Raw genomic sequence first — 16,662 nt, 5'->3', positions numbered from 1 at the left:
CCTCGCCCGGCTAGTTTTTTGTATTTTTTAGTGGAGACGGGGTTTCACCGTGTTAGCCAGGATGGTCTCGATCTCCTGACCTCGTGATCCACCCGTCTCGGCCTCCCAAAGTGCTGGAATTACAGGCTTGAGCCACCGCGCCCAGCCGAAATATATATATTTTTATTATTTCACTCCATTGTTCAAAAATCTAAAAGGCCTCCGGTGGAAGAAAATCTAGTTTCTTCAGCCTTTCTAGCCCTTTGGAATGGGATCTCACTGAAGCTCACACCCCCTGATTTCTCCAGCTCCCTGCCATGTATGTGCTGCTCATGGTCTTCCCCACCTGTCTCCTGTGGCTCACACCTTACCCAGTCTCCACTGCTGACTTTTACTGCTACTGTGTGCTCTCCACGGATCATCTCTTGGCTCTTGGCCAGTTCCTGCACTTGAGTGTGCTTAAGAAACTACTAAAGTACCTTTATAAAATGTAGGTTTCTGGTTCCACCTCCCCCTCCAGAGGTTCATAGGTTTGGAGTTAGCACAGGAAAGCTGAGGTTTAACAATCACTCTAGAAGATTCTGCCGCAAGTATCTATAGGGCACACTGCTGTAAGCAAAGTCAATGGGAAGCAAATTTCCTTTTTAGTGTTTTCCCATTTTTCCGTTTGTCTATTTGCATAAACAGATTCAAACTTCCCACACTTCTAAATTTTACTTAAGCTTTCACTGGTCATCTAAATTTGTCCTATGCTGAGAAAACAAAACCATGAAACAAGAATGCTCCCATTTTCTAATCAGCTACAAACCTACTAACTTACAAACTTACCTCCATCTGGGATTAGATTTTGTTCTCCACTGCAGAAAACCTGCTGAGGCCTTCCCGTCACATTAGAATAAAACCCACGCCCCTTATTCTCCAATCTGACGCCTTCTGCCTCTCCCTGAAATTCTCTATGCCCCGCTTACTCTCTCTGCCCCAGCCATACTGGCCTTCTCTTTATTCTTTGAGCACAGTTGCACTAGGTATTCTGTCTTTTGAAATGCTCTTCCTACCAATTATTCCTTGCCTGGCTCCTCCTTGACATTCAAGGCTCAGCCCCCTGTTGTGCTTCTCTGACTCTTGTCTGAAGTATCCATATTTCAGGGCACTCTCCGATACAAAACTGTGTTCTATTTTCTACAGACCACCTATCACCATCTAAAACCTTCTTGCTTATTTATTTACCTGTTTATTGTTTGTTCCCTCACTGGAATACAAGTTCCATGAGTGCAAGACCTTAATCTGCTTTATTTCCTGATTTGAGTTCCTATCAATCGCCTGTAACTTGGAAATTAATAAATATGAATTGAAATCTTGGTATGTTTCCTCCTATAACAATGAAAGAAGTATCCTTTCTGCTGACAATTTCAGCTCTTCTTCCTGTATTCATTATCATGTTCCATACCCTTTTGCCTTTGCAAGGACTTTACTTCTGCAGATATCTCCTGCCTTGCATCATCTGTGTGCTTTTTTCTGCATGATCATCCCCACCAGCATTTAAGTATACCCAGGAAATCCTTTGTGGACTTTCTCATGACCCACTGGAACTCCATTTTCCTGTCCCTCTTCTTGTCCTTCTCAGCAAAACTTCTCATTGACTACTTACTCAAATTTCTTTATCTCCTTCTCCACTTCAGACAGGCTTCTTCCCCACCTGTCTCCTGGAGCTATTTCTTGCAACGTCACTATTGACCCTTGTGCTGATAAATCTAATGGTCATTTTTCTATCTTAATCTTTCTCAGTCTTTCAGCAAAAGCTGATGATTTCCTTTCTCTTGAAACTGTTATTCTCATCTTCCAAATCAAGATACTCTTACCTGTTTTTCCATACTTCTCTGGTGACTCTTAGTCTTTTATGTTCTATCTCTAAATATTAGAGGGTCTTGGGGCTCAGCCCTGAGCCTCTTCTGTCTTTCTTCATTTCTTCTTCCTAAAAGACCTCATCTCATCTTGTCTCATGGCTTTGAATACTATTTATATGTTAACGACTCATATTTATTATCTATAGTTCTGTCCTGTCTCCTGAGCTGCAAACTTGTACATCCATCTGCCTACTTGGCATCTTGATGTGGATGCCTAGTATGTTAGATATACCAAGTCTGAATGGAAATTATTCTGAACACAATTCCCTACCTGAAGGCCACAATACACACCACACACACACACACAGTCCTTTTTCAGGCTTTCCATCCTCAGAACAGGGTAATTCCATCAATTGTGTAGCCCAAGTCAGAAGTCTAGAAGTCAGGAATCCTCCCGTTTCCTCAGCCCCACATGTAAAACAACAAAAACTCTTGCCAATTCTATTTCTAAAATATATCCACTGCTCACTACTTTGGTCCAAGCCTCTTTTTTTTTTTTTTTTTTTTTTTTTTTTGGCCCTAAACTGTACTCTTTGCTTCTAAAAGTAGCAGTTCGATCCACTCTCTACCCAAATGTCAGAATATTCCTTTAAAAAAGTAAATCAGGCCATGTGATTCTCCTACTTGAACTCGCCAATGACTTCTACTCAGGATAACATTCACATATCTGTGGCCTAAGAAGCCCTGCATGTTCCCTTCTGCTGAGTTTTCTGTCTTGATCGTGTACCATTCTGCTTAGCTCATTGCATCCCAGCTACACTTGCCTTCTGTCTGTCCCTGGAGCATACCAAATTCATTCCTCCTGTTAGGCCTCTGCCTAAAATACTTGTACTCAGCAATTTGCCTGGCTGCTTCCTTCTTCCTGCTTGTCCTTCAGTCACAACTTAAATGTTGCTTTTTCACAGGCCTTCCTTAACCATCCATAACTGAAGTTGCATGCCACCCTGTCCCTTCTCCTTCCAGTGCATTACGTTGTGACATATCACTCTATTTCATATTTCATGTTCAGCACCTTCTTATTTATTTCCTGGTATCTACAGTCTATCTCTTTCTGTTGGATTATATATTCTATGAGGGTGGGAACCTTGTCTCTAATGTTCACAGATACATCTCCTGTGCTTAGGACTGAACTTTGGTTAATATGCATAACTGTTGTTAAACTAAATAACAAACAGAGAAAGACTCTCTAAAAGAAAAAGATATTTGTTTGGGAATAGAACATTGCAATGGGAATATGTGTGTGATCATGAACTGTGTGTATATTCAAGGAAGGAAAGGAAGACAAAGGTTTTTAAAGGAAAAATAATTGTTTTAGAATAATTATCCTTGGCTACAAAGGCCAATAACAAGGGTGATGCCAGTTTGAGGTTATACAGGCAGATGCTGGAAGGATGTTCTCATAGAGTTGCAGTGGCCTTTGTGCACGGTTGTGGTTTTTCAGTCTTTTATGATAGTTTGGGTTAACAGGCATACAAGCATGAGAAGGTTTTCATGGCCTTCCCTGGCTTTGTCAAGGTGTTTTTTTGTTTTGTTTTGTTTTTACATTAGTGACTCTGTTTTGATCCTGACAACTTTGACATCATCATTCAAAACTTGCTTATCAAATAGCCAGGAAACCCAATATTAAGGTATTTGATTATATGAATTATCATTCTCAATAATGATTTTTCCCTCCTACCTGCTTTCTAAAAGTTTGGTTTTATTTTTATTGTCCTATATGTTTGTTTTTCATCCATTTCAAATGGATTTCCAAGCCATTCCTGGTAAAGTCCCTGGGCCCAAGTAATTAAATATATCCCTGTTGATTTAACTCAGAAACTGCTTCGCCTGGTTGTTTTTAACATGGTACATGGTTGGAAGGATGTGTGTCTGAATGTCAAGTCACCATCTTTGATCTTTGATCCAGTCATGGTCTCCTCTGAGTTTTACTCCTGGCTACAGAAAGATGTGAAGAGGGTTCAGTGACCTTCAAGAAAATTTGTATTATTTTATGGCTCATGGATTAATCTTCCCTTTTCTGATATGATCTGCCTTGTGACCTGGGATTTTGGCTTTCATTACTAATGAGGATTGATGTTCCCAAAGGAAGATAGCCCTTAAGTCTCCTTATTGGAAATGAGACCTTCCCATTTTTTCCCATCCAGAAAGTGTGATCTGTATCTCCTTTCATCATGGGAAGTTATGCTATGAAGCACCCTTCTGCTTTTGCTGTTTCCAGATCTTCATTCCATCTTCATCCAGGTCATTGCCACTGATTAAATCTTGTAAATTTAAATTGGTTTTCCAGTTTGTGGAGGATAATTTGATATTGGCCTTATTTACATTTGATAATTACAGATTAAGTCACTTGACTAGAGACACTAGTACAAGTAGTATCAGGATCATGAAGTTTGTCTCCATTGAGGTCAAACCCTGATATTCCTTATAGAATTTTGTTATTTTGCACAGAGTAAGCACTTGGAGACTTTTGTAGTTGTTAATGGAGAAAACTAAGTAACTGAGGAAATAAATTGAAGGGGACCTATAGTGATATCTGGCTCCCAATAATGATGCCTATTCTTAGAACCAGTCTTTGTGACTTCTCCAGTAGCAATGTAGGGTCACAGCTAAGGTCTGGCTGTGTTTTGGGAGCTTTGTGTGTGACCTTGTGTCAACTGGTTCATGTTTATGCTTTGACTTTCACCTGTACCTGTCTCAGACCTGTTTGAAAAAGAAGGAGATTATAAATTTGATATTTAAATACACTGCTATTCTAGGAGGGCCTTACAACTGTGTCCTTTTTTTGCCTAGACTACCATCTGATCTGGAAGAAGAGTTAACTTCTTGTTTTCTGCTTGTCAGTTTAGGGCATTGAAACTTGAGCTTGTTCTCATACATAGAAAAATGACTTTTCCAGCTATATCCCTAAGTATATCATTGCTATAGTTTCTTACCTAGCGCCTAAAATAACTTCTATTCCATTATTAATAATAATATTGTTATTTTAAGTTACAGGAAACTGTCTTGAAATGACTATCCCTTTATCTAGTTCCCATCAGAAAGTATTTACTGAGTTCTCTTTGGGGGCATGTTACTCTACTAGATTAACAGAATAAAATAATAAAGAATAATAAACATGTTTTCTCCTCTCTAGGCATTAAAGGTTTAATAGCTAAGATAGTTATGTAAATTCATTAAAGTAATTTTACAGGATCATATGTGTACTGAGCTTTTACAAGATCTCTTATATACTTTAGTTTCTTATGCTATCCTGGGAAAGTTTGTGTTTAAAATTTTTACTTTTTTGTCCCACAAACTCACCAAATAGCATACATTAGTTAAGTGAAGTTTTTTTGCATACAAATAATACCTCAGTGAAACTGGGAAAACATTAATATCCACTCCCCCTACCACCCTTATAAAAAAATCAAAACATATGTACTCATCCTTCAAGGCCCTTGCCACATGCCTTTCCTGTTTTCCCCAGTCTCTGACCTCACTGTGAAAAAACAAGCAAACAAACTAAAACCACTAACTTTTACTTGTAAGGGTGAAGGAGATAGCACAATTCTGAGGATTTTCTGAAATTTTATGAAAAATTACTTTCTCCATCTCTGAAGTCTACCCTAAAAATTCTCTGAACCTCTGAGCTTATTTCTATGTATATTCACCCATGCTGCAATGACATGCGTTCTTCATTCCACAAAATATTGCCCTATTTTAGACTTACATTCTAAAGATCAAAGTTTTCAGGATAATTGGTAACAAGGCAGAAACAGAGAAGAGGTTTTAGCCTCTCTTGGTTTTTATGTTTCTGTGGCCTTTGTCTCTAGGTCAGGGTAAGTTTCTGCAAGGTTTCCTTTTGCTAAGCCTAAAATTCAGAGTAACCAGTCTTAAGTTTGCTGTTGGGATGTCTTGCAAATACAAATGCTTTCTTGGGTATATCAAGAGGCATTCTTTTTTTTTGAGACGGAGTCTCGCTTTGTTGCCCAGGCTGGAGTGCAGTGGCGCAATCTCCACTCACTGCAAGCTCTGCCTCCCGGGTTCATGCCATTCTCCTGCCTCAGCCTCCCATGTAGCTGGGACTACAAGCGCCCACCACCACACCCCGCTAATTTTTGTATTTTTAGTAGAGACGGGGTTTCACCATGTTAGCCAGGATGGTCTTGATCTCCTGACCTCGTGATCTGCCCGCCTCGGCCTCCCAAAGTGCTGGGATTACAGGCGTGAGCCACCGCGCCCGGCCTCAAGAGGCATTCTTTATCACCTCCCTAGAGATCTTCAAGTGGTCAGATGCTCAACAGTTCTATAACCATGAGTAATCCTGTAATAGAGGCATCTTTGGGTCTGTCACTGTATCTGGATGAGATAATGTGTTATGTTTAAGATAAAAGACCAGTAAATTCACGTGTCATCTCAAGTGAAGAGGGCTCCTAGGTGCTACATTCTTCCTTTTACTCCTAGGGGCACTGGGTGTGAGGGTTAAGTCATGATAGCTGGCCAAACCTATTCATCCTGTGATCTTTATGACTTTGATCTATGGTCTCCATACTGTGTTAGGGTGAGGTTAGAAGTTAGAGTACAAAGAATGTTAATATTACCTCATTCTCATCCCATTCAATTCAAAAAATGCTTTTAAGTAACTACTAGATACGAAGCTCTAGACCGGACAGTGGGACCTGGGAATTACATAAAAGCTAATCTGATAGTCTTTGCCTTTGAGAAACTCCTACAGTAGTTGTAAAGACTGACTCTTAAATATACGTTGTACTATGATGTAGTTCTCTTATTTATGAAGTGTTATGAGGTCATAGAGAAATAAATCATAAATGCTACCTAGAAGAATTAGAGAAATATAGGCCTTCCAGGCAGAGGAAACAGCATTTGCAAAAGCATAAGTGTGCGAGAACATAATGTCTTTGGAAAAAAATCAGTGTCATTGCAGTATAGGCTACATAGTGATGAATGGTAATTGACTAAATGGATTGGAGCTTACTTGTAAAAACTCTATGCATTTTTTCCCTATAAACAATGGTAAGTCATAGTAAATTTTTAAATGTGCAGAGTGGCATGACCACATTTGTGTATTAGAAAGATAATATGTGCAGTGGTATAGAAGATGTACCAGCCCAAGGGAGAACAATTAGAAAAGTAAATTATGTCATTCAATGATCCAATGAGAGACTGCTGCAATGACAAAATAGTTCGTTTGGGGCGAGATTTCTGGAATCCAGTCACTAAACTTTGGTAACTAATTGAATGAAGAGCAGAGAGTAGAGGATGAGTTACAAAAAGGAAATGGTTAATGTGAGTTTTTTTAAGGCAGAAGATTTGGTAGATGATACCATAGATTAACAGAATATATATAAAAATGGAAAATGAAGACTCTAAGTTATAATTGACCACAAATAAAGTTGGCGTCCATGCACAGAAATACAGACTGTGTGCATTAAATAAGTAGTGTTCTAGAGTTGACTGATCCTTTGGAAAGTTTTGTAAATGTAAGAATTTCTGTGAGTAAACATAAGCAGGCCTGTCAGCAAGTCCAGTCAGGTTGAGATCTAATATAAAACACAAAAAATCTCCAAAAAGTCTCCTAAATCCCAGTCTGGAATTCTGTTTGGGTTGGTTTGGTTTTCCTTTGTAGGTAAATCATGTATGATTCATAGAGAACTCCTTTAGGACTCTGTGATTACACACATGGGTATTGCATTTGGGTCGACAGTGACATAATTTTGTAATAAAGGGTGGGTTGGCAGGAGACATTTCCAGGGTACATGGATACCAGAACAGCAGTTCCAACCAGAAACCGTCACTCTTCCAAAAGAGATCTGAGTAATTGCCACATACTTTTTAAAATAAATAAGGAAAAAGGAATCACCTCCCTGATCTATTCTAGAGACACTGCTTCAAGATTACCAGCTAGAGAGGATTCTTAGGAGACAAGAAAGTTTTGGCTACTCTCTTCCAATTTTAAATCTCCAGTGCTACTGCCCAGGAGCTTGAATTTCATTTGGCTTTAAATTGTATGAGTCCTTAATCTATCACCCCTACTTGTCATAAATGATATTCTATTCTTTGCTATTCTTTCAGTAGAGAAAGAACTAAGCTTTTCTAAAATGTAAGTCTAGCTGGGAGATGATCACTCATCTCTTTTTTATTTTTATTTTAAGTTCTGGGGTACATGTATAGGATGTGCAGTTTTGTTACATAGGTAAATGTGTGTTGTGAGATTTCTCATCTCTTTGTGTTTAGTGACTCATCTGCTATATGTATTATCTCAGACAATATTGTAACCTGGGATAATGACATACATTTTTAGGAATGTAAGTAAAACAATCTCTTTATTGCACCCTATTTAATTCCTCTTGCCCCTTCCAGAGGGAAATTGGGCATCTGCACACCAAAGTGAGTAGCCAGGAGGGTTACACTTGGTTTGAGTAGCTCTAAGCACACAGCTATGACTTACCCATCTTCCTCATGGCCCCCAATCCTACCACACTTTCCTTTGTTTACTGTCCTTTGATTATAAGTTATTTCATAGTGAATAAATGCTTACATCTAAAACATTCCAGGAGATTACACACTGCCAACTTTATTCCATGCAAAAAGTAAGCTACCCCAGGTCCCTTCTATAACAATTTGTCTGTGGTCTGGGGTGGGGACTGGTGACCAGCTCATAGCTTTTTGGTTTTTACCAGCCAGTTCCATATATCTTTCGACCTTGCTACTTCCTATTTAGAATCATCTTTGAGATCAGGATACAGAATTTCAACAAAATGGGTAAATTGCAGGCTGAGTTGCAGTTTGGATTGCAAGAATGAAGAGAAAATTCTCAGAAAGTATAATATTCTCTCTTTCTCCACCTACTCCTTAAAAAGGTATTCCTTGTAAGTCACTCCCAGCCATCCCCAATGACAGCAGCAACAGGGAGAGAGGTTTACTATGAAATCATCAGTGCCATATTGGATATAATAGGGAAAAGCTGTTTGACCCCTTGGTTGAGAGTCAATGCATTGCACCAGCAAAGGTAATCAAGTTGATATCTGGAGCTCTGCAGCAACCCTCCTCTTCAGTGTATTACTCTTACCTGAATGCTCAATTATAGAAGTTGAAAATGGAGTTGTGGAATCTGGATTATGTTCATTTTTTAAAAATGATACAGTGATACTTAAGTGTAAGCTTGGTTTTACCATGAAAGGCAGCAATGTAATATGATGTCAACTAAACAGCAAACAGAATCCTCTACTGCCAACGTGCCTCAGGGATGAGTTGGGCTGAAACTTCAGGATCTAGAAATAAAACAAGGTTTTTTTTGGGAAACAGGTATATGGTACCTATGGAAAGATCAGAAGGAAGATAGTATATGTGGTTGCGTTTTCTAGTTAAAGAGGTTTTTATTGTTGTTGTTTGTTTTTTGTTTCTGTTTTTGTTTTTTTGAGATGGAGTCTCGTTCAGTTGCCCAGGCTAGAGTACAATGGCATGATCTTGGCTCACTGCAAACTCCACCTCCCGGGTTCAAGTGATTCTCCTGTCTCAGCCTCCCGAGTAGCTGGGATTACAGGCACCCGCTATCATGCCTGGCTAAATTTTGTATTTTTGTAGAGATGGGGTTTCACTATGTTGGCCAGACTGGTCTTGAACTCCTGACCTCAGGTGATCTGCCTGCCTCAGCCTCCCAAAGTGCTGGAATTACAGACGTGAACCACCACACCTGGCCTAGTTAAAGAGTTTAAAAGTAAACTTTGAAAGTAATATCTAAATGTTGCAGATGTAGGACTTACTTTCTCTTTTGTATTTTGGGGCAGTACTAGATCTGTGTTATTGTAGGGGAAATTAAAAGATGCTTTTTTAAAAAGCAGATAGCACCAAAGTCAATGATTAGAGATTTTTGTATACACACACACACACACACACACACACACATATATATATATGACTAGATTTTATTCAAAGGAAGATAAGATGAACTCTCAATTCCATTGGCTGAACTCTCAATCCCATTGGCCACACCAATGGGGGAAATTGGCTGAGATCAGAATTTGACTCAAAATACTGCAGATGGGCACATGGCTCAGGACATCCTGAGGCTGTGTCACAGGCACAAAATTAAAAATAAAAAAATACTGTGGACATTATACATTTTCATACTGAAAAATGAAGCCTTTATGAAAGAAGGCTAGTCGTCAGGTTGAGTCTGCACCCTCCATTCTCCCCTTCTCCTCTTCTTTTACTGGGAAGTGTCTGACTCTCTAACAACCTGGCAACATTGAAAGCTTTGTCCACAAAGCTCAGAAACCTCGTTAGCCTTGTTTTTGGAGCAGGAAGGAAGAGGTAGATTTTGGTGGTGAAAATGTGTTGCAAAAGTTTAGTTTCACTGGCTACGATATTGATGAGAGAATGGCTCAGACCCTTTGAACTGAATGAAATGGAAAATGATGAGTAAGGTAATGTTTCCTGTCATAAATCAAGATAAAGAAAACAGATAGTTATAAAGTTCATCATTTCTGAAAAAAATAATGCATGCCAGCTCTGTTCTATGTCACCCAAAGGACTCTCTGCCTTACCTTTAGGACAGCTTATGGGAACACCTTCATCCCATGCCTACTAACCCCAAGCTGGTGGTAGAGAAGATTGCTCTTATTTTAGAAAGAGCTTCTCTATGCTGCAGAGAAGAATGTCTTACTCTTTTCTCAGGGAATCTGCCACCTCCACTTATCTACCATGATAATTATAACAAAAGAGATAAGGAAGTGTCCTACAGATATAAGCCTGGCTACACTCTCATTGGAACTAACTCTGTGCAGCGTATGTCCTTGGAAACCTGGAACCATGTAGCACTAAAATGTGCAGGTGCCCAAAGTTCTACTCCATCTAAAGAAAACTCAACAGTTCCCTGCTTACGTATCAACCTTGTCTCTTTTTTTCAAGTGAAATCATGGGATGCCACTCCAAACCAACTTCTCAATGGTTATGTAGCTCCTACTCCTAATCTTTAACCTGGGACAGAGGTTTCCTTTGTGATGAGAGGTGAGTGTGAGGTGATGGGGCCTGAACTGAGACCTAGAACCCATAGTTAAACATTGTGAAGTGTGATCTCTAAAGACAGTTATTTATTTTCTGACTTTTTCTCTCTTTTTCTTTGTCCTTTATGACTTAAAGCTCTGTCATTAACCAAGCCCTCTTTAGTTTCTCCAAATGTATGTATTACGCATGGCCAGCCAAAGCTGGGAATTGTCCTTTCAGCAGTTGAAAGAGCAAAGCTTTAGATTAGAAGTGAAGGCTCCAAATATGGAGAATGAATAGATGATCCTGGGTTCAATAAGAGGGACTCTCTGGAGTAAACTTGAGGATCAAGATGTTTGATGTTTTCTTCACTAGAAAAGGAGACTATTTTTTTCTAGATGGTCACAAGAATCTTGATATTTGGATGCAAAAGAGGGGAGGAAGAATGTTAAAAGGAATATGATTTTTAAGATTTTATTTTTCTATATGTTTTTTCCTAGTCTGAAGTTATCATGTAGTTGGGTCGATCACAAATAACCTTGGACTTTTTCCCTGAAGTCAAAAATCTTAAAAATATAGATCCCATTAATACCATCAACTTGAGAGAAGTGACTAATTTGACTGAGAATTGGTTTGTTCTGGTGATGACTTGTTACCCTTTATTGTTTAATGTTCCAGTTAAATGGCAAATCTTCTAGTCAGTATGTCCCAGAAGGAATGACAACACCCTGGAATAATAAATTTCTGTCTAGGGAGTGGAAAACAAAACAACCAAGTATGGATCTTGCCTTTTGATGTTTGGTGTATTCCCACCCATATATCAATTATCACATCTTATCCATATGTGTGCTTTGAATATATATATGCCACTCTTCTCTGTCTTCTGGAATGCAGACCAATATTATATTGCAGATTCTATATATATAAAGATAACAGTTCTCGAAAGTTACCCTTACTGAAACCAAGTATAGCACTGATGTGATGAAACAGTTTGGCTATATCTTCTTATGCCAGTTCTCACTCAAGACCTCCTCTTGGAGCCAAAAGAAAGTTAACTGAAAGTTCTAGAGGTTGGCAATTTTCCCTTAATTCTGAGACTGCCTCAGAAAAGGTGTGCGTAACAAAGTAACTGTAAACAATATCCTTCATGGTTATTAGGACAAGTAAATGAAGAATATGAGGCCATTATTCAAAACCTCTGTTCACTTCCTGTGGCTTTTTCAAAGTGTTCCAGCATCAAGTCATGACAAATCACCTGTAGTGAGGCTCTAGTATCTTCAGCAGCAGGACCAAATGTGGTAATCACAGCCTGTACCCCCAGTTGTGTGTTTGAAATAGCCATTGAATAATTAGTATGTTCCAGGTATTGTACTTTCTCTGTTCATGTACTTTTAGCACTGGATTCTCACTGCACCTTATGAAGTAGTTTGCATTATACTGTAGACTAAGAAACTGAAGCTTAAAGAGGGTAAGACTTGCTTGAAGTCACACAGCTATTGAATGACTGTGGGGATTTGAAACTAGGTCTGCTGAGCTCAAATTTCCTTAATACATGGTACCTTCCCACATGTAACTAATGTGCCAGTAATATGTTATTTTCATGTGGTAAATTTGCCTTTTATTTCATTATTAAAATTGATTAGATTCAGAACTTTTGGATACATTCTTTTCATTATTATTGTTTGATCAAGATGATTCATGTTGATCTGTTTGCTGAGGATGAAGAAAAAGATAAGAATTTAGGAGCTTGGGAGTAAGCAGGGAAGAAATAAGCTATACGTATTTCTAAGTCTGTTTCTGAAAAAGTTGTGTGATATATATTTGGATATTTTACCTATATTTGAATATTTTATCACCATGATCAGTATGCTTACCAAATTCCTTTTCTACTTTTCAGGAATTTCTTGTGGCTCTCCTCCTCCTATCCTAAATGGCCGGATTAGTGATTATTCTACCCCCATCACTCTTGGTACTGTGATAAGGTACATATGTTCAAATGGCTTCCGCCTCATTGGAGAAAAAAATATAATTTGCATAACTAAAGACAAAGTGGTTGGAATCTGGGATAAACCTGCTCCTAAATGTGAATATTTCAATAAATATTCTACTTGCCCTGAGCCCATAGTACCAGGAGGATACAAAACTAGAGGCTCTGTACCACCCTACAGACATGGTGATTTTGTGACATTTGCCTGTAAAACCAACTTCTCCATGAACGGAAACAAGTCTGTTTGGTGTCAAGCAAATAATAGGTGGGGACCGACACGACTACCAACCTGTGAAAGTGGTGAGTATGAAAAGAAAGCTGAGTTGGGAGGTGGGGTCTTGCTTTTCTATGCAGACCACGCTTTGTACCCTCCTGAAGGACAAACAGTGTGAACATGTAATGATGGGGGTGGAAGAAGGAAACAAGGGAAAAGGTGCAAGTTATGGCTTCTTCATTTTTCTTCATGGAGGAATATAACTGCTCATTCAAAAAACATCAGTTGAGCAAAGGAATTTAAAGTACAATGGAAAAATGTAATTAAACATACCTAATAATTGAGTAGGGTAAGTTTTGCAAGGATGGAGCCAGAGTTTGTTGGGGTTGTAGGAATAGGGTGATTTTCAACTGTATATCTGTGTTACTATTAAAATGAGAAGAAAGATGGGATCTTATAGCAAAAATATACCCAATGGATTTGAAATTAATGTATAAGTATCTGCTAATACAGTCTGGCACAGGTGATATCCTTCTCTCTATAGTCTCTGTAAACATGTTTTGAAGTTATCCACTATTTCCCCAAGTCATCTTCTGAGCCATCACATTTCAAATAAATGCCTTTGAAAATAGGGACCTATGTAAATTCTTCATTCATTTTCCTTTGGTTTGGTTTATGTTGCTGCTGAAATATAAATCTGAATTTGAATTTCACAATTACAAGAATTGGCAATATTTAACAAAAATTATACTATTAAATTAGGTATTTATTTTCTTAATAAAGAACAATGTTGACAAATTTTAAGCAGATTAAAGAGCTGACAAAACTGTTAAATTAGTATAAAATGGGATTGTATTTATTGATCAATTGATAAATAGATAGCGTTGGAGAAAGGAGATCTTATGATAGTCAGAAAGCTTAATGACTGTTGAAAACAAGCTTTTGTAACGATTTAGACAGACGTATATGTATGAACATGGAAGGATATTGTATACATGTTGCTAAGTAGAGGAAGTAAGGCATAGAATATGTATTAGTTGTACACACACACTATATATGTATCATGCGTAGGATCCCAATAAACTATATTACTAATATCTACCAGGATAGCCCTTGAAATGATAGCATGCTACTTTTGGAACAGAGAATAAGCTTAAGGATAGGGTGAGAATATAGGTGAAAACTGACATTTTTGGTAATTGAAGTTTTTCACAAGGCAAATGTAATTCACATAGTGTAACTAAAAATGAAAAATAATGTACTATTCATGGCTATTTATGGCATAAGATGGATACACTTAAACCATACCTGTTTGATCTTTAAAAGACTAGGTCAAAAGTTAATAACAACTGGCTACCATAGATCATGTGTTATTTATTTAGATCTGTATCCTAAGTCAGCATCTAGATCAAGCTTGTCCAACTTGCTGCCTGTGGACAGCATGTGGCCCAGGATGGCTTTGAATATGGCCCAACAGAAATTCATAAACTTTCTTAAACCATTATGAGATTTTTTTTGCAATTTTTTTAGCTCATCAGCTATCATTAGTGTTAGTGTATATTATGTGTGGCCCAAGACAATTTTTCTTCTTCCATTGTGGCCCAGGGAAGGCAAAAGATTGGACCCCCTTGATTCTAGATTGTGAAGGATGCATCATCTGATGGCTTTTTTTCCTGGTATGTGTGTGCAAAGTTTTCCCTCTGGAGTGTCCAGCACTTCCTATGATCCACAATGGACATCACACAAGCGAGAATGTCAGCTCCATTGCTCCAGGATTATCTGTGACTTACAGCTGTGAATCTGGTTACTTGCTTGTTGGAGAAAAGATCATTAACTGTTTGTCTTCGGGAAAATGGAGTGCTGTCCCCCCCACGTGTGAAGGTACCCTAAATTTACAATCTATTTTAAGAATCTGGGCTGTTCTGTTATTTGCCACACATTTCTCATCTTTGGTTTGTTTTTTAGAGGCACGCTGTAAACCTCTAGGACGATTTCCCAATGGGAAGGTAAAGGAGCCTCCAATTCTCCAAGTTGGTGTAACTGCAAACTTCTTCTGTGATGAAGGGTGAGTGTCAGGATTATTTATGAGATTTAATTCATTTGGCTCGTGTGTGCATGGTGTGGACTATGAAACCTGCAGAAGGTTCCTCTGTGAGGATTTCTGGGCAGCCTGGGGTAGGGTTGTGAGAGGTAATGCTGATAAAAGGAACAGGTGCACACCGATTGAATGAACTTGTCTTGAACTGTAAGTAGAGGCTGCTGTTCTTCAGCACAAACTGCCTAATAGTTCTGAATGACAGTCTTCTGTCTCCAGGTATCAACTGCAAGGCCCATCTTCTAGTCGGTGTGTAATTGCTGGACAAGGAGTTGCTTGGACAAAAATGCCAGTATGTAAAGGTAGGCTAGGCAACGATGGTCTGACAGCACTGCATTCTCAGCTTAACTAAAAGCTTTTGGTTCAGTCATTGCGTTACGGACTCTTACAGAACACAGAACTCCTAGAGATCTTTAAGGACATGGTCTTCACCAAAGCATCCTTATATTTTGCTTCCTCAATTAAAATAGGGTTCCTAGGCTTTCCCCCTTCTGAAAGCTATGTAGACCTTCTAAGTAGGTAGCCAGACCATGTACATAAAGAAAATTGTATATCTGGTAAAAGAAATCAAAGGATCAGTAGAGTACATATACTCAGGAATGAAGCTTGAGAATCATACTTCTAAATTATGTTGCTTTAGCTGCCTTGATTGATTCATTATAGATTCAGATATCACTGTCCTAGGATAGTGGTATCAAGGAACATCTGGGGCATTCTTTGTTTTCAGTACATCTATGATCTTGTCATTTCTTTCTGCAATTTCCCTAGAAATTTTTTGCCCATCACCTCCCCCTATTCTCAATGGAAGACATACAGGCAACTCACTAGCAAATGTCTCATATGGAAGCATAGTCACTTACACTTGTGACCCGGACCCAGAGGAAGGAGTGAACTTCATCCTTATTGGAGAGAACACTCTCCGTTGTACAGTTGATAGTCAGAAGACTGGGACCTGGAGTGGCCCTGCCCCACGCTGTGAACTTTCTACTTCTGCGGTTCAGTGTCCACGTCCCCAGATCCTAAGAGGCCGAATAGTATCTGGGCAGAAAGATCGATATACCTATAACGACACTGTGATATTTGCTTGCATGTTTGGCTTCACTTTGAAGGGCAGCAAGCAAATCCGATGCAATGCCCAAGGCACGTGGGAGCCATCTGCACCAGTCTGTGAAAAGGGTGAGTGTTCTGGTACTCAGAAAAGGTGCTTCTGATTTGTTTTCTTGAAAAATTAGAAGAAGGGGTTATGGGCTTTAAGTAGGGCCTTGTCCAGTTTATATTCCCCTCAAATCTACTAAATGGAATCACTATAAATTTTGTAGAGGGCATTCTTATCACCAGCCCCCCACCATTGTTTTATTTTATGGGAATATGCTTGGGAGAATAAATGTTAGGAATCACTAAGTTTCCCATTTCTATAGGGGAAAAAGCCAGGAGAAAAATGCTTGTTTGTCTTAATAGTGACTTCTTAAAAGAGAAGTCATTCAATCCCTCATTCCTA

At 38.8% G+C, this 16,662-nt stretch overlaps 1 protein-coding gene across 3 annotated transcripts in view; it reads left to right on the top strand.

The window, feature by feature from the left end:
* CR2 (complement C3d receptor 2) overlaps nt 1-16,662 on the top strand; it is a 38,798-nt gene that overhangs the window by 1,993 nt on the left and 20,143 nt on the right. For all 3 annotated transcript variants that reach the window (XM_025396289.1, XM_025396274.1, XM_025396279.1), the window contains exons 2-6: nt 12,766-13,155; nt 14,762-14,950; nt 15,035-15,134; nt 15,384-15,466; nt 15,933-16,340. In XM_025396289.1, the coding sequence (XP_025252074.1) occupies nt 12,766-13,155; nt 14,762-14,950; nt 15,035-15,134; nt 15,384-15,466; nt 15,933-16,340 (1,170 nt within the window). The remainder of the gene's footprint in view (nt 1-12,765; nt 13,156-14,761; nt 14,951-15,034; nt 15,135-15,383; nt 15,467-15,932; nt 16,341-16,662) is intronic.

This window comes from Theropithecus gelada, chromosome 1, assembly GCF_003255815.1.
Source record: "Theropithecus gelada isolate Dixy chromosome 1, Tgel_1.0, whole genome shotgun sequence".
Taxonomy (NCBI): domain Eukaryota; kingdom Metazoa; phylum Chordata; class Mammalia; order Primates; family Cercopithecidae; genus Theropithecus; species Theropithecus gelada.
The sequence above is the reverse complement of the archived record's forward strand: the minus strand, read 5'-3'. Positions and strand labels throughout refer to the sequence as shown.